The sequence below is a fragment of the Spermophilus citellus genome (assembly GCF_964194105.1).
Source record: "Spermophilus citellus genome assembly, chromosome: 2".
NCBI lineage: Eukaryota > Metazoa > Chordata > Mammalia > Rodentia > Sciuridae > Spermophilus > Spermophilus citellus.
The window spans coordinates 88,416,660-88,434,263 of record NC_138183.1 but is presented as its reverse complement, the minus strand read 5'-3'; the positions used below and the strand labels follow the sequence as shown (position 1 = coordinate 88,434,263).

At 42.5% G+C, this 17,604-nt stretch overlaps 1 protein-coding gene across 3 annotated transcripts; it reads right to left on the bottom strand.

Annotated features, from left to right (window-relative positions):
- Positions 1-355: 355 nt before the first annotated feature.
- IDNK (IDNK gluconokinase) lies at positions 356-17,144 on the bottom strand. Of its 3 annotated transcripts, none has more exons than XM_081266617.1 (5): positions 17,012-17,134; positions 12,319-12,349; positions 11,932-12,018; positions 4,411-4,454; positions 356-2,210 (listed from the first exon to the last, which is right to left on the bottom strand). In XM_081266617.1, the coding sequence occupies exons 1-5, from the start codon at positions 17,059-17,061 to the stop codon at positions 1,859-1,861; spliced, it is 564 nt and encodes a 187-aa protein (XP_081122743.1). In that variant the 5' UTR covers positions 17,062-17,134; the 3' UTR covers positions 356-1,858. The 3 variants fall into 3 exon arrangements, with proteins under 3 accessions (XP_081122743.1, XP_081122745.1, XP_081122744.1); XM_081266619.1 differs by lacking the exon at positions 17,012-17,134 and adding an exon at positions 16,607-16,989; XM_081266618.1 differs by lacking the exon at positions 12,319-12,349 and having other exon boundaries at positions 17,012-17,144.
- Positions 17,145-17,604: the final 460 nt, after the last annotated feature.

Sequence of the window (17,604 nt, the reverse complement as noted above, 5' to 3'; positions counted from 1 at the left end):
ACCCAGGGGCACTTAACCACTGTGCCACAGCCTTACCCCTTTATAAATATTTTACTTAGGATCTTGCTGAGTTGCTAAGTGCCTCCCTCAGTTGCTGAGGCTGGCTTTGAACTCACCATCCTCCTTCCTCAGCCCCCCAAGCTGCTGGGATTGCAGGCATGCTCCACCACGCCTGGCTTTTTATCTTGAAATGTCCTACTTTCTTTAAATATGCAGTCAGCACTCCACATGCACAGGTTCCACATTCATCACAGATTCAACCAACCTTGGATAGAAACATTGAGGAAAAAAATTGCCTCTGTACTGCACGTGCACAGGCTTTCCTCATTATTCCCTGAACAATACAGTATGACAATTATTTACTTAGCATTTACTCTGTATTAGGTATTAAGTAATCTAGAGATAGCTTGAAATATTACAAGAAGATGCCTAGAGGTTCTAAGCAAATACTAGGTCATATAAGATTTGAGTATGGCCAGCTGGTCTTGAAACAAAACCCTTGCACATATGAAGGGATGCAGATATGGATGTTTTTCATTTTAAAAGAAACTAAAGTCATTATTTTGAATGAAAAAGTCAATTTCCTTAAATACAAGCAAAATAACAATAAATACAAGAACAACGTAAAGTGATTAAATTGTGGGGAGACCATGAGCTCACAGAAGTCTGAAGCCTGTGGCTCTTTGTTGGAAGGTGAATATACGAGGGATCTGAGTGATCCACAGCTGACTCATGAGCACCAAGGGCTGGGAATCCGAGGGTAAGTTCTGGCAAGCAGGGCTTCATTTTGGATCACAGGATCAGCCTGGGCTGGGAGGGACATTTGCACAAAAGAGGCATCCCCAATGTCTCAGGGAGATGGAGTAATAGAAATGTAAGGGAGAATCACATGCATAGAATCATTTAATGCTGTGCTCCCAAACACTAAAACCTGGAATCGCACACCTTATATATTCCTATACTGCTGCACACTTTGGGCTGATTACTGAAGTCTGTACCCAGCTCTCATACTCTGCAAGTGCACACATTAGGAACTTTACAAGTTGAACTATTTTGACAGCTCCCCTACTTGGAAAAACATTTTTTTTCCTCTGATGTAATTATTTTCAATCTTCATTCTACCAAAATGATCCTTTTTATGATCATGAAAGATTTTGTTGACCACTCTACCTTTGAAGTAGCATTTAGTGTTCTATGTTTAAATTATACACATATATAACACACAACTTGCTCAGCAGAGAGCTGCTGGTCAGTATAGACAATATCATATTAAATGACAATTTTATTTAAAAGGCAAGAAACTTGGTATTGCTGATATATTTGCATAGGTTGTTTGAAGAGCTGGGCAAGGCTTGCTCGTTCTACCCATATTGCCTTTTGAGACCCCAACGTAGGAGCTGCTGCTAGAACTGCAGCTCAAGGACAGTGAACAGATTAGGCAGTGTGTGGAGTGAGATTACTTGCTACTAGATGGCCGATTTTGCACACATTTCTGTTCCAGAGACGAATTTTCAGGGGATTTCAAGGATAGCCAAGTTTCATTTATTATAAAATATAGGCATTAGTGGAAAATGTTCTAAGCAAAGTAATGATTTCTATCATCAATTATAGAATTTCCTCTTGTCATTTGATGGCATCACTGATGAATTTAAACTTCAATTTAAGCTTGATTTTTAAAGTTCCCTTCCTTTTCTCCCTACGTGACAGCCCATGACACGTACAAACACGTACATCTTGACACACCAAGGTTGGTTCAACCTTAAGAAGCATTTAGAATACAGCATGGATGAGGAGACTGGAACAAGGTCTGGAATGGGACACATCTATGACTGATTCTGTTCTGGACCACTGATGTGTGTCATTTCATTTTCAGAGTTTCCATAATTACAGCAACGATCTCTGAAAGACTTTTGTCCACACTGATTTGGATGAAGTTTTCTGGAGGTGATGGGGGCTCCAGAGTATCAAACTGGGACTGTAATAATGCAGGCGGCATAAAATGTTCTTTTCTTTGGTGTAAGCGTCCAGAGATGACCTCAAATGACCCGCTCAGATGGACCACCAAGAGCTGCACCTCAGCTGTCTTTTCTTCCTTTCTTGACTCCCCAGACTTCAGAGGTGCACCATTTTTTCCTCGAATTAAGATGTCTCTGTATGTTTTCTTTAAGGCTGAACAGGCTAGAACCACATGCTGTCCTGAGGTTACATCTCTGTTTAAGAAAGGAAGGAAAGAAGGGAGGGAGGCAGAGGGCTAAATAATGAAGACATTTAAAATAATCAGTCTTTTTTTTTTTTTAAACCCAGGGTTGCTTAACCACTGAGCCACATCCCCAGCCATTTTCTTTTTTTAGATTGTTTTTAAATTTTTTTAAATTTTTATGTGGTGCTGAGGATCAAACCCAGTGCCTGGTAGGCAAGCGCTCTACTTCTGAGCTACAACCCCGGCCCCCATCAGCCCTTTTTAATGTGTTAGAGACAGGGTCTTCTTAAGTTGCTGAGGCTGACTTTGAACTTGTGATCCTCCTTCTTCCTGAGCTTCTGGGATTACAGGTGTGTACCACCATGCCCAGCTAAAATAATCAGTCTTAATTCTAGGTGGAGGGCTCCAGTTTTACTTCTCTGTCAGTGAAAAGTGTCAGAAAATGCAGGTTAAGCATCAGGCATACCTGGCTTTGGGTTAAAGATCTTCCACTAGTCAACAGAAGAATCTCAGACAAAAGTATTTACTTCCTGGGGGGTCAGTTCATCATCTGTTAATTGGGACTACCCACATTAACTGCTATAGAGCTGTCCTAAGGGAAAATAATTGCTTGATATGCCTGGTATACAGAAGAGCTCAGTGTTGCTGACTGCTCCTATGGATGCAGGACATGCTCAGCCTCAGTGTATGGACACGGGCTGCTGGCATGCACCTGTGCAGTGCAAATGGTTGGATCAGGTCCTCTGATGGACATTTAGTGATTTGTACTCTACAACTGGCTTCTCCCCATCCACATTCTGCAGCATGGTGTGAAGGGTGGGAGTAGTTGCCAGTGCAGAGCTAGAGAAAAGGGCAGAGGAGAGCATCAGTTCCTGTGTGGGCAAGGTGAACAGGATGGGAGAAGTTTCCAGGGATGTACCAAGGAGAAAACTGGAGCCAGAAATAGAGGCAGTGTAACTCAGCACCAGTAAGGAGAGACCTGTGTGGCCAGAGACCACACAAGAGAGTGAACCATGTTCCACTGGGCTACAGTGTGTGGCTGGCATTCATCTTGGGGCTAGGCTGTGATTAGAGTTAAGAGGTGAGGGTAAATGCTGGTGTGAGTATCTGATAGAAAGTTAAGGGGCCTTCCTTTGATATTATGGCCAAGTTGAACTGGGACCCACTGGTTGGAATGTGCTGAGAACCCAACCTACAGGCTCAGCCATAGCTCTGCCCCACAGCCATGGTGTGAGCTTGTTTATTCTCAATCTAGAGGTCTGGTCTAGGCCCTCCTGAGGATTGTCACTTCTGCTTTGATTACTGGTCAGTATTACAGTAAAGAAACTCTGACATCAATACATGGGCAGGAGTTCTCTACAGTAAAACCCTAAGCCCAGCCATGTCAATAGGGTGTGAAAACAGCAAGTTGAATTTCTAATCATAAGTATACTCTAACTTCATATGGTCCAGATGGTATTAATTTGATAAAATATGACTTCATCTTAGAAAGTCATAACCCATTTCCTGCCTTTTATCCTTTACCAGTCCCAACCAGAATTTCCAGTGGGGTCAGGCCCCAGGTGGAAGGATCTTGTTAGAGGCATGATAGAGAGCTGGATAATGCAGGTCTCTCCAATCCTGGTGGACAATTACGTGTTGACTTACAAATGACCCCAGTCTTTCCTGATTGTCACAACTTAAAGGGGAGAAAAAGTAATGGCTAAGATAGGCTATAGCATCTTCTTCTGTCTTCCAAGTCCTTGAATTATTACATAACTTAATGTGTGATTTAGCCTACTCTTGGAAGTGTATGTAATTACATATTCACATAGAAGAAGATAGAAGGGTGGCATCAGTTAAAATTTTGTGAGGACTTACTGTGTATTAGTCATTTTAGAACATAATCCATGCATCATTTTATTTCTCACAATAATCTGTGAGTAGGAACTATATTTATCCCCATTCTACAGATTAAGAAACAGGCGTGGAAACTGAATGGCTGTCAAGACTGCCAGCTAGAAATTGTGGAGCTGGTGGGAGATTTGTCCCCAGAGCTCAACTAACACATGTGCTGTCCATGGCTCATTGATATCCATGTTCATTACTTGAAAGGAGTGGACTCTATTTCTGGGATCCTTTATCACTACTTGGTTGTGACTTGTGACCACTGTCTTTTCTCAGGCGAGTTTTTACTTTCTGGCTGACGCCAAAGCCCTATGGTCTCTTACCTTAGTAAAATGTCATGCAAATTGCAAAGCCATGGAATCCTGTCCTGAAATTAAAACAGACACAAATTGACTTCTAGGTATAGTTTGTACAGAAACAACTATGTCATGTTCACAGATGTTAAGATCCAGTTGTTTCAAGAAGTAGGTCATATACCAGGGAGAGGGGCCAAGTCAGTGGGCCATTAACCACAGAAATATTTTCTTGGTTTGGGTGTCAGTGACTCTTTTTATAACAATAAAAATTGCCTTAAAGCACCATTAATTATCTATCCCTGAAAATCCCCATGGTGTATGTTTTCCCTTGTTCTGGTATGCTGACACATCTCTTGCTGCTTTCCTTACATATCTCAAATGCAAAGGGGTATTCACACATACCCTATGCCAATCTTTGAACTTTCCAAAACAAAAGTCTCTTCAGATAAATAAATTGTGAGAAATTTGTATTTTTGCTAAAGAGAAAATGGAGGAAGTTTACACAGCAAACTGCAGTGTCTCACAAAGAAATCCTTTTACACATGGTTCTCTCCTCCTTCCCAGGAGGAAGATTATTGGCCATAGTGCAATGAAAAATAAAGATGAAAAAGTTTTTTAAATCATTTTTTCAGCTGGGTATTTCTATGCCACTATAGTGTGCATTTGGGAGTTAGGTGGGGCTCTGGTTTCTCAAGGATGCCTTTTCCCACCTTGGCCCAGGGGAGACACCAGATTCTTTGCTGCTTTTGAGTCCAGAGGGTACAAATATGTTTTCTTTTCCATATTTTGTTACTGGTGGCAAATATTTGTAATCATTACAAAGGCAGCCATCAAATCAAACTAAGGGTATCTTACTTTATGTAAAGATAACAAAGTATGTAAAGATAACATAAAGTAAGATACCTGTGCTGTGTGTTTTATATTGGCTTACAGCCTCCTCTCCCATCTCTTCAGGGACACCAGATAACAGCCCTGCCTTCCTGGCCTTGGGCAGCTTCAAAACCTGGGGAAGGAGTTATTCCAGCTTAGTTCAATGTTGCTACTTTGATTCTAACACCTGAGATTTTCTCATTTTGCTTTAGACTTTGGTCAAGCCTTAGGTCACTTTAATTTTCTCTTGATCTTTTCCACGAGGAGCCTTTTCAGCTCCCCAGCTCTGAGCGAGTACCTTTGGCTCCCAGATTCTGCCCAGAGCTCAGGCTTTTCCTACTTCTTATTCAGAGTAATTCAGTGTTCAGTGACTGAAAGTTTATTCTACCAAGGCCATCACTCTGTGCTCAGCAAACCATAAACCCTCCTTAGAAAACTGTGTAGTATAAATGTTTTTTCTTCATCAAACAAATTAATTTTTTAAAACATTGTGTGCTAAAATTGGGTTGAGGATCCTGGAAGATTTGCTAATCACAGACCTCTAAGACTTTACTTTCATGAACACACTTCACCCAGTGATCTTAGGAGTTCAAATGCAATAGCTACAAAATTCATACAAGGTAGAAATCAAACAAAAACAGCTCTGTCATTTATACCAATTATATCCTAAGGGACAACAGCTACAAAATTCATAAAAACCATTATTTAAATTACAATAGCTATTGCTATGTATACACATTGTAGCTTAAATGGATTCAACAAATGAAACATCAGTTTATGCCAACACTTGTCTAAGTGCCTTTAGTGAACAAGTGTGGTCATTTGTAGATGCAATAACAAGATGATGAGGACTACCAGCTCCCAATTTGCAGACCACAAGAACTCTGTTAATGAAATTAGAGATATGGAGAGATTCTTGGAGACTCTTGGAGAAGAGCATATATATTTAATGTTTATTATTATCAAGATTCTACGGACATCATTCCCAGAAGCTAGATGTTCTACAGAATCTGCTAGGAAAAAAAGTTGAAAGAGCTACATAAATGTAGCCCATAAATGCAATTTAAAACTATAGTTGCAAAACAGAATTTTCTTGGGCTTGGTGGGAAGCAGGAGGGAAGGTGTCAAGGATTTTAGGAAACAGGGAGAATGAGCTGGACTGGCTGAAATGTGCAGTATTTTGTAATGAAAAATTGCTCCTGGGCAGAGGCTGCCAGTTGAAGCACCGATTTGAATTTCCACTTTCCTTCATTTATTTACAAGTGGGGATTATGTGTTTAATGGGCCCTAGACACTGTTCTGGGTCCATACTCTAGACATGATCATTCTGAATTTGAGTTACTTTGTTTTGTTTTTGGTGCTAGGGATCTAGTCCAGGGCTGTGTTGCTAAGCAAGTGCCACACTTCTGAGGTACATCCCAGCCCTTGAGTTAACTTCTAAGGCACCATTAGACCCCACAGTTCTAAATTCCTGTCTTTCTTGCATTCCCTTGTGATTAGCAACGTTTTCCTACCACATTTATGGACTAGTGGAGATGAAAAAGATAACATTATTTTTATAAGCTGGTTTTTATTTTAAACGTACATATTTTCTAAAGCAGAAAGCTGTAACAAAGTAGGGAGACAGGGCCTTGAAGCCTCATGCATGAGGATGAGGATTCAATCTCTTTCCTGCTCCCCATCCCCCACCACTCTTAACCTTTTTCTTTCCATTTAACCAACCCGGATTTACTTCTTGGGAATCACATATTTTGTGAATTATCAAAGGTCATTAACCTAACAGGAAAAGTATGACCTTTAAAATTAGAGAGACTCCCTTCGCTGGGTGGCTTTTCTCCAGTTATTAAACTTCTCGGTGCCTCTCTTTCTTTCACCTGAAAAATGGGTATCATATAATTTAGTGAGCTGCTTTGGGATTTAAATAAGAAAACGAATACAATTTCACTTTAAACATGATTTAAGGGTTGAAATTAACTTTGAATCTTCAAGAGTTTTAATTTGTGAATTTATAGACACTGGGATTTAATTTCACAAATGCTGACTGTTTAATGAGCAAAGCACCAAATTGAGCATTCAGTATGGAGAATGGTGGATTTTGATAAGGCCTCCAGAAGAGCAAATCTTGAAGGATAAGGATGATTTCAACTGGAGAAGGACTTGCCAAGCAGAGGGGAGGGGTGAGCTGAGACTAGGAGCATAAAGATATGTCCTGAGAACTGGGGAAAAGAAAAGGCAGCTACTTAGCTCTGGGAGCAGGGTCTGGAGAGCCGAGTTGGGGGTGTGAGGAGATGCTGATTCACTAGCCAAGATCTAAATGACCTGCTAAGGAATTCAGACCTTATTATAGGGGCAGGAGGAAGGACTTGGATGTGTGAGCTCCACATTTATGTTCCTGATGTCTGTGAATAAAGGGAAAGATCTATATCTTGTTACAGATGAAGAAACTGGGACCAGAAGGAGAAGCAAATACCCAGAGCAATGTACCCTCTGAAGAGATACCTTGGACAGCATAATAAATAACAAGTGGTCAAACCCACAAAAAATGTCTTAGAGGAAAGAGGAGGAAACAACTCAGGTTTGCATTCCTGTCTGCTGGTTCTGATGTTCAAGGTCATGTCACTCTCCATAGTCCCCACATGCAATAATGGGAAAGGCACGGGGCACCACTACCCCCAGCCCAGGGCTCAGAGGGAGCACAGTAAACCTTCTTCCAAGAGTTAAGCCAGAACATCAGGAGGCCACAGGTTTCCTTGGTCTACAGTTTCAGTGCTCTGATGGACACAAATAGAGAAAGTGCCTTCTGGAAGTGATGGGTCTTTGGAGAAGAGGAAGAGATGGTAGAGAGTATCAGCTCTGTTGGGGGAAAGGGGAAGGAAGGGTGGAAAGCATATGAGGGGAGGAGGGGAGAAGGGTTGGTTTTTACCTGGTACAGAAATTAAGTACACAAAGGAAAGGATGCATGTATAAAGAACACACCCTCCCTCCTCCACACACACACAAAGGGAAAACTACAAAATTCAATTAGTAAATATTTTTGAGGAAAACAAGGGTGATATATCTGTGAAAAAAATTTGGTACTTTGCAGATTTCTTTTAATACTGGGACAAATATTACATTTACAGTAAGGAGAATTATTATTTTTAAAAGCTCTCTTTTCCTTTTTTTTTTGGTACCAGGGATTGAACCTTAACCACTGAGACACATCCCCATCCCTTTTTTATATTTCATTTTGAGGCAGGGTCCTGTTGAGTTCCTTAGGGCCTCACTAAGTTGCTGCATCTGGCTTTGAACATGTGATCCTCCTGCCTCAGCCTCCTGAGCCATTGTAAAAACTCTCTTTTTCAAACAGACCTTAAAATCTACTTGGGTATCACTGTGGGACAGCACGGTGATGCACAGAGGAGATGCGCTGACTGAGAGCTTTGAAATTCTTTATTGATACCATCATCATCATTCTAATAAGTTTTCACAGCCTGGGGGGAATATCCTTCCAGGCTGTCACTGTCCATGGAGCTCTGTGCAATGATGAAAATGTTCTGCCTCTCTATTGTTCAATAGGGTAGCCACATGTGGCTCTTGAGGCCATAAAATGCCACCAGTTCAACCCAGAACTGGATTTTACATTTTATTTCATTTTAATTAATTAACAATTAAATGGCGTCAAGGAGCCCTTGATAGTTCAACTTAAGATCTTAGCCCTGAGCTCTCTGAGCATAAAACATCCCCAAATTCCCCTAGAATTCATCAAGTCAAACCTGTACCTCAGCCTCTGACACTGTAGTTTGATCCACATGGTACAGATCCTCAGCACAGCATCACAGGACTAGTTACCAGGGCAACCAGAGGACACAGGGCCAGCACAGCTGTGACCCACACTTTCACTCCTAGACTCCCTCAGCTCTTGTCAAGTATGAAAAACACCTGCTGTTCTTCCTCCTTGTATCTGAGGTTGGTGTGCTTCTAAGGATGGCTGACTTGCAGTTGCTCTTGGATATATTCAGAAAGTGCAGAGCTCCTCCTTATCCATGGCTTCACTTTATAAGTGTTCAGTTACCCAGTTTACCATGGTCTAAAAATTTTAAATGTAACTCATAAATAAAAATTCACGAGTTTTAAATAACTTTTATTATAGCACATTGTTATAACTGTTTTATTTTGTTATTAGTTACTGTTAATCTCCTATCTTGCCCAATTTATAAACTAAACTTTATCTTAGACATGCACAGGAAAACATCATCACACAGAGTGTGGTACTACTACCCATGGTTTCAGGCATCTACTGAGGTCTTGGAATGTACTCCCCATCTGTAAGGGAGCACCACTGTAACCTGTTTCTTCCAGTGGCCACTGGAAGAAAAGGGCAGGGACAGCTTTTCTCCTGCATACAAATTCCTTTTCTGGATTTTACCTACCTCATTCAGAGAGCCTACTGAACAAGCATCACTGGTAAACAACAGTGATGCCTGTTCAATGATTTTTAAAACCCATCTGTTTAGGCCAGGAGTGGTGGTGCATGCCTGTAATCTCAGAGGCTCAGGAGGCTGAGGCAGGAGGATCACAAGTACAAAGCCAGCCTCAGAAACTTAGCAAGGCTCTAAGCAATTTAGCGAGACCCTGTATCTAAATAAATAAACAAGGCTGAGGATGTGGCTCAGTGGTTGAGTGCCCCTGGGTTTAATCCCTGTTACAAAAACAAAAACACAACAACAACAACAACAACAAAAACCCATCCATTGTAGCTCAGAGGCAGAGTGCTCGCCTAGCATGCATGAGGCCTTGGGTTCGATTCTCAGCACCACATAAAAATAAAATAAAAGGTATTGTGTCCACCTATAATTAAAAAATAAATATTTTTAAAAACCCATCCTTTGGGTTGCTTTGCTTTGTTACCTTTTATGTCACTCACCAAAGAGAAACACAAAATAATACCAGCACAATTACACTCTGAAATAATGATTTACTTTATGTGTGTGGATCTGTGGTTTATGGTGTGTCTGTGTGTAACACTAGAAATAGTAATAAAAAAAGTGATATTTACTGAATGCTTTGGGCACTATTCTGCACACATTTTTCTTATTATTTCATTAAATTCTTCCCAGAACCCACTGATATAGGTCCTGTTACCATTCTAAATCTACAGGAAGAAAATAAGGCACCAAGACGCAAATCCATTTTCTGAAAGTCACATGAGCGTGATGTTGAGTTCAGGTTGTCTATATTGTTTATTATTTCTAATATGATATCAATATTATTTAAATTATTACCCTGTGTCTCTTTCATAGTTCCCTTGCCCCATGTCCCATATCTTCTAAAATCAGATGTTGCAAACATCATTTTGCTGGCTCAAGGCTTGAACCATTGCAAACTCAAGTGACACTTCCCAAAACAGGGAGAAGTGCCAAAGAGTTCTCTAGAACAGTTTGAATAATGGTTGTGACTGTCACCTTTCAAGGCAGAGCAAAGGGAGATGATTTAATTGGAGGGTGAGCTGAGGCCAATGAAAAGTAAAACAAGCGTTGGTCTTTGGCCAGTTCCATTTGTTCCTGCCCTTTGGACACATTTAGCCCAGGGAGTAAGACGTGCCTTGCTGCTGTGTGGATGGACCCAGCTCTTGACCTGGCCCTCTCGCTCTCTCTTGAATTACTGTTCCTTCAGCTGGTGAATCCCAGAGTTTGTAATCCAGTTTGAGAAAGACTCTTTGGGATGTAGCCTCGTGACTGTGCATAAAGGACAGTGCCATTCATTTACGCATTCATGCACTCCAAAACATGCCATAAATATTTTCTGACATTTACTCTGTGTCAGGGCCTAGGGTTACAATGGTTAACAGATAAATGCACAGTCCCTGCCCTTTTGGGGGTAAAGTCTAGTTGTAGAGATGATTAATCACATTCTCACACTAACATTTGCTGAGGTGCGACTGGGACAAGGACAACAGGTATATGGTGTTCTGAGAGTTCGTCACGGAAGCTTCAGAGAGGTTGGTCAGGGAGGGCTTTGTAGAGGTAAGGGAGCTGAGATATGAAGGAAGAGCAGGTTCACTCTGGGAAGAGGAAAGGAAGCGCATTCCTGGCAGAAGTGGATACAAAGGTCCTTCAGGGAGGGGCATGGTAGCAGGAGGGACTGAGAGGGTGGCTCACAGCATCTAAAATAAGCTGGAGGCGGGTGGGCATGGAGGCCAGCCTGCACATGTTTAGGAATTTAGGTGTTTGGCCTGGACTTTGAGAGCAGTAGGAAGCCATTAAAGGATCTCAGGCAGGGGTGACATGACCACACCTGAATTTTCAAGATCACTCTGGCCTTGGGGTGGTTGTCAGAGTCTAGTGATGGTGGTTAGCTGATAGGACCTGGGAGAAAATGAGGAACTTCCCCTTGTTTGTGACACAGGGGACCTCTGCCTTCTCAGAGAGGCTCCACATTCTGCAGACTAAAACCTGGCAACAAGGTATTGTGGCAGACCCTTCCCAAGCTGGGGCAGAGGGTGACACTGCTCCTAGTGCTAAGCTTACAGGGAGGGTCAGGGCCAGAGCTAACAGGTGCAGGACCCACCATGCAGCTGGCTCTTTGGAGACCCATCCTCTGGTTATCTCATGACTGAGGAACTCCACCATACTAAGCATGACAGAGATCTCAATACCAGGTGGAGTATGTGTGTTGGATACAGAGAACCAAAGTTACCTGGTCATTCAATGGTATCCCTTTCTCCATCTTCATCCGATTTTCCTTTGGATGATAGTCATCTGCATCATAGAATTTCCATCCCAGCTTAAAGAACAAAGGAAAAGAGAGTATGTGGCAGACAGTAGGGCTATGTTACTAATGGGCAGTGTGGAAACAACACTGTTACCCTCCTCCCCATTGTAGGTGCCAGGACATCCCCCAGGGAAAAGCCCCCCGCCCTTCATTCACCACTATTCATAATTATCAAGGAGAAAAACTGACTTGCTCCAATGGTTCCTAAGCCATGCAGAGGTGTCTGGTTGAAAATCACCATAGGCCAGAAGAAAGGGGGGAAAGCAATGGGACAAGAACACAATGGGACACACAGTTGTTAAAACAGGTTACCTCGGATGCCAGCAGGGCGCCCACTGTTGATCTGTGGAGAGGACACAGATGTTCCAGTTACTGCCCTCGCTCAAAGTGTGCAGCACTTCCTTCCTCACAAGGATGCCTCGGAAACACGTGTCTGGGCAGTTGTGCTAAAGTGCCAATCCCTGTGTGATGCTAAAGTGATGTCCTTCCTGTTTTCTAGGAATGCCTTTGAAGAAATAATTAACCAGTTGCCACTGTTTGTTTTTCAAAAGGCAATATATCAGATTTCATTAAACCTCTGAAGTTTTTTTTTCCCCTTCAATAATCAGTTCTCTGGTCTGTATTGTAAAAGAAAATACTGATTTAATAAAATGACAAAAATTCTGCTGAGGAAATTGGAGGAAGGAGTCTGATGGGGGATTTAAGCTCTAACTGCATCCATGCAAAGTTCAGTGGGCATACAGAAGCACTGGAGCTTAAAAGAGACAATCTTAAGGGACAGGCATGGTGGCACACATCTGTAATCTTAGTGGTGCAGGAGGCTGAGGCAGGAAGATGGCAGGTTCAAAGCCAGCCTCAGCAAAAGCGAGGTGCTAAGCAACTCAGTGAGACCCTGTCTCTAAATAAAATACAAAATAGGGCTAGTGATGTGGCTCAGTAGTTGAGCCCCCGAGTTCAATCACTGTTTACCCAACCCCCTTCCCTCTAAAAAAGACACTCTTAAAATAGAGGTCATGGGTCAATGACTCAAGAACCACCACCACTTGTGAAGACTGGGAGTTAAGGGCTGGGGTTGTAGCTCAGTGGTAGATCATATGCCTAGCAAGTGTGAGGCACTGGTTTGATCCCCAGCACCACATAAAAATAAATAAAATAAAGGTATCATGTCCATCTACAACTTCAAAAAAAAAAAAGGAGTTAAATGCTCTCTGTGCACAACATCTGATAACAACTGTTGTACCCTAAAAAGCAGTGGGAGCTAGAGAAAAGGGCTCAGAGCTGGAAATGCAGAGGAACTCAAAAAAGGAGGTGTGGTCCATAGCCACAATTCAGCCACAAAATGTCTGGAGATCCTGGGAAAGTTGCCTGTTCCTCTAATCCTCAGTGTTCTCAAGGGACCTGAGGTACATAATTATCCTTTCACCTGTATTTTAATCAGTGAATATTGAGCACCTACTAGTTCCCACAATCCAATGGTGAGACCTCTGAGACGTGGTCTCAGCCCTCTTGAGGCTCACAGTCTAGGGCCATGGGGAGGGATGGAGCCTGGCAGACAGTGATGCATCCAGTCATTTCTGGCTCTCAGTTTCTAAAGTGTTGCCCAAACACTCTTTTTACTGTATCCTTACACCATTTTATTTTGCGATCTCTCAAGTTTTGCCAACCCCTACAATTACTTACTTGATTATTTTTATTTAATTACTTCACTTTTAAAATTAAGTACTTTAAAGAAACACCTTTTTCTTCCCTTTTATAGGCATTGCTCACTTTAAATAGAAGGTAATAAGAAAGATGTATTCAACGAAAACAAAACAATGTGACTAAGTTCTAGTTAGACACTTCTGTCTAACAAGGGTCTTGTCATTCTTTTTTTTTTTTTAAAGAGAGAGAGAATTTTTTTAATATTTATTTTTTAGTTTCGGTGGACACAACATCTTTATTTTATTTTTATGTGGTGCTGAGGATCGAACCCAGCGCCCTGCACATGCCAGGTGAGCACGCTACAGCTTGAGCCACATGCCCAGCCCTCTTGTCATTCTTTTGTTAAAGTAGTATCCCAGAGTGTCAAAGGTACACTGGTATCCGGGGCTGGGGATGTAGCTCAAACAGTAGTGCACTTGCCTGGCATCCGTGCGGCCCGGGTTCGATCCTCAGCACCACATACAAACAAAGATGTTGTTTCTGCCAAAAACTAAAAAAAAAAAATAAATAAATAAATATTAAAATTCTCTCTCTCTCTCTAAAAAAAAAAAAAAAAAAAGGTACACTGGTATCAAACCAAGACTGGCTCCTTGATGTAAACAAAGGACTGAAGGAAAAACAACCCCTTTCCCATTATGTTTGCTCTACTGAATTCCAGAGGTGGAATGCTACAGACAGGTGGTGAATCACCAACCCAGGTGAACTCCATGCCTGATGAAGCCAGAACTGAACACAACACAAATCACATTTAAGACCAACTTAGATTAACCATGAATGAACATGTCAGCTGTCACTCATATTCTAAAAGGAAAGCTATGCAGATTCAGGTATAGATTGGCAGGAAGAAGATAGAAGGGAAAAGAAAAGCCACTGTCTGCTGCTCCATCCAAACCTCCCCAACCAGAAAATGGGGACTCTTGGACACACACCAGGGATCTACTAGAAATGAGACAAAGTGAGTGCCCGCTTTGGTGGAGACTGGTCAGATCTAAGCATTACAAACAAAATGTCATGGCCCAAATGTCTCCCAGTGGGTCTAAATCAGGAATAAGGAACTTAAAAGACATCAGACTAGCAGGAAAGGGAAGGGATACAGAATAAACATATTTGAAAGGACCACTTGATCCACCAAAGATGGGGGTGGCTTCACCAAGACTGTCAAAATATAAAGAAAGCTGGGCTGGGGATGTAACTCAGTTGGTAGAGTGCTTGCCTAGCATGTACAATGTCCTGGGTTCAAACCCCAGAACCAAAGAAAAAGTGAAAAACTAACAGTACTACTATTAAAATAGTTCATTCTTTTATTCTTCAAGTCAGCAAATATTTACTGAGCACTTACTATCTGCCAGGCACTGCTTGGGACACATATCAGTAAATGAAAAAGATTTCATACATTGGTGGTGGTGGGGGGTGGACACAGTAAAAACATTAACTAGGTAAACTTCCTGACAACATTTTAAATGGAATCTTCCTGTTTTGAGACTATTATTCTCTTAAGCCATTAGGCTATGGCAATTATTTTTCCAAATGTTATGAAGTATAATTAAAAATCCTGCAGGGCCCTAAGAGGAATTCGAAGAAATCATCAAAGAATTCACTGTTGCTACATCCTAACGATAAAAAATAATCAATTCTCAGTCATTTTATTACTCAGTCAGCAACATCTGACACATCGCTCTGATCTTTAGCCATCAGAGTGTTCTGGGCTCAGTCTTTTGCTAGTTTCTACTTCAATACTCCTATGGTGATCTTAGTATCTCATGTCTTTAAATACATCCATGTGTCAGTAATTCCCACATTTTACATCAAAAGAACTTTCTTCTCAACTCCAGACTTGGATATGCAATAATCCCTTGATATATCCACTGAATTAAAAGGCCCATCCAATGCACCATATCCTACACTGAGATTTGTGTGTTTTACCAGGACCAAACCCAGGGTCCTCTTACACATGCTAAGCAAATGCTCTACCACTGAACCACACCCCCAGCCCACACACTGTATAGGTGTCCTTAATTTATCCTTTGCCATACTAGAATCTAAACTTTTTGAGGACAGGAATTTCATCTGTCTTGTCTACTATGTGTCATTGACAAAAAGACTGAGCTCAATAAATAGTTACTGAGTACATTATAAGCTGTAAATAACATGATTCAGACACCCCTCATCTGGCTCAAGGCTTACACTCTGCTCAAGTTCATAGAGTCAGGCAGCATGAGATCTAAGACCTAGGACTCAGATCTCACTACATCACAGTATGACAATAATTTTATACTTTCTAGTTTCTTCAAATCATAGGACAGCTAGGGATTTTCAAATTGTTTTATTTTGGGGGTGTGGAGGGAAAGGCTGGGGATCAAAGGCCAGGCATGCACTTTATTACTGAGGGTCCTGGGCTCTATGTTTTATTTCAATTTCAATATAAGATTTCCTGTCTTTGAGGCTCAAAACATCAAGATAATTTTGGAAAGCTATAATTTACTTCCTGAAACAAAAGCCTTTAATACACTCCTGACCAAATAGGTAGTTTGTGATTCAGAAAATTCTAGAAGGGTACTGTTAGGCCTTAGAAAGCTATTTCCTTAAGTTCTGTCTTTGCTGCTTGTCGTTGGATATTACAGTAGGTAGGATTTTGTTTTGGTTTTGTTTTTTTCATAAAAAACACAGATTTCGGTTTTATCAGAAAGCCAAAAGCTATTCCCCAAATGGGCCAGCAGCTTGGCTGGGTAGAATATGCATATTTTCCAGAGTTCTCTCCAAACTCCCAGGAGCCACCCTCCATATTAACAGGGTCTCTTTTCATTTTAACTTGATAAATACTGATCAAAGAAAGGGGGAAACGACACCAGATCTTCACGTTCACTGAACAAAACCAAATCAGAAAAGTCCAGAAACTCACACAAGGGGGCAGCCGTCCGCCCAGTTCGACAAATGTCTGAAAGAGGCTGGGACATGGGCTCCGCAGGCTCCGGCCCTGACAAAATGTCCCAACCCCGGGCATTTAGAGCCTCCTGAGATGTGGGGTGGAACCGCCGTCCCTCACGTTGGTGACCTGTCAATCACTCTGCCCAAGCGGCCTCTTTACAAGGGGCTCCAGACCCCGGCCGGCGTGGCTAGCTAGAGCCTGGGTTTTATACGCAGAGACCCAAGGTCTCCCGTGGTCCCCGGCCGGGGCTTAGGCGGGCGGGTTGGAAGGTGGACAAGCAGGTGCCACGGGTTCCCAGGGCCTGCGGGTCCCCGCCCGGCCGACCGGCGGCGCCCGCCTCCCCACCAGGTGCCCCTGCACCCGGCCTCCTGGACCTACTTTCCGGAGCCGCTGACGCCCATCACGAGCAGCGCGCCGGGCGCCGCCATGGCTCCAACACGGCTCCTTCCAGTCGCCTTCCGGGCCCCGCCGCCCGGCGCCAGAGCGTGGACCCGCCCCCGCCCGGCCGCGCGGCCTCCTCCTCCTCCCTCCCCGTGCGTGGGGCTCGCCGCATCCTGGGTGCGTCCCGCGGGCCCCTCTGAGCTCTCCGAGTCCCACCGCCGAGAGGTGAAGCGCCTCCGGCAGCAGGGAGCGGCTGGACCACCTCCTCCTGCAGTCCTCGCAGCGGCCCCTCCTGCTCTTCCTCCACCGGTGGAATCGGCAACCACCCATTCATTTATAAAAAAAAAAATACTTGTAAAAAGAATAAACAAAATAAATCCACGCTTTCACATACCACGAGGCAATAAAACAACTCTACCAAACAATCTGCATCTCCAGGGTAGATGGAAATCAATATTTTATGAAATTGGGATCGTGCTGTACATTGTTTTGTGACCTGGACTTTTGTTTCCGTAAATATTTCGGAGATGATTTTCGGTGTCAAATATAGAGTTGGCCATATTAGCATATGTAATGGCTGTATGGCCCTG

What these genes read in the sequence shown, in the direction of transcription:
- IDNK (XM_081266617.1), bottom strand. Translation starts at nt 17,061, where the DNA reads ATGGCGGCGCCCGGCGCGCTGCTCGTGATGGGCGTCAGCGGCTCCGGA. An exon ending in GGCGTCAGCGGCTCCGGAAA is followed by an intron (nt 12,350 to 17,011) that starts GTAGGTCCAGGA and finishes TCCTCTCCACAG; the next exon opens with ATCAACAGTGGGCGCCCTGC. An exon ending in TTGCATGACATTTTACTAAG is followed by an intron (nt 2,211 to 4,410) that starts GTAAGAGACCAT and finishes TTTCTTAAACAG; the next exon opens with AGATGTAACCTCAGGACAGC.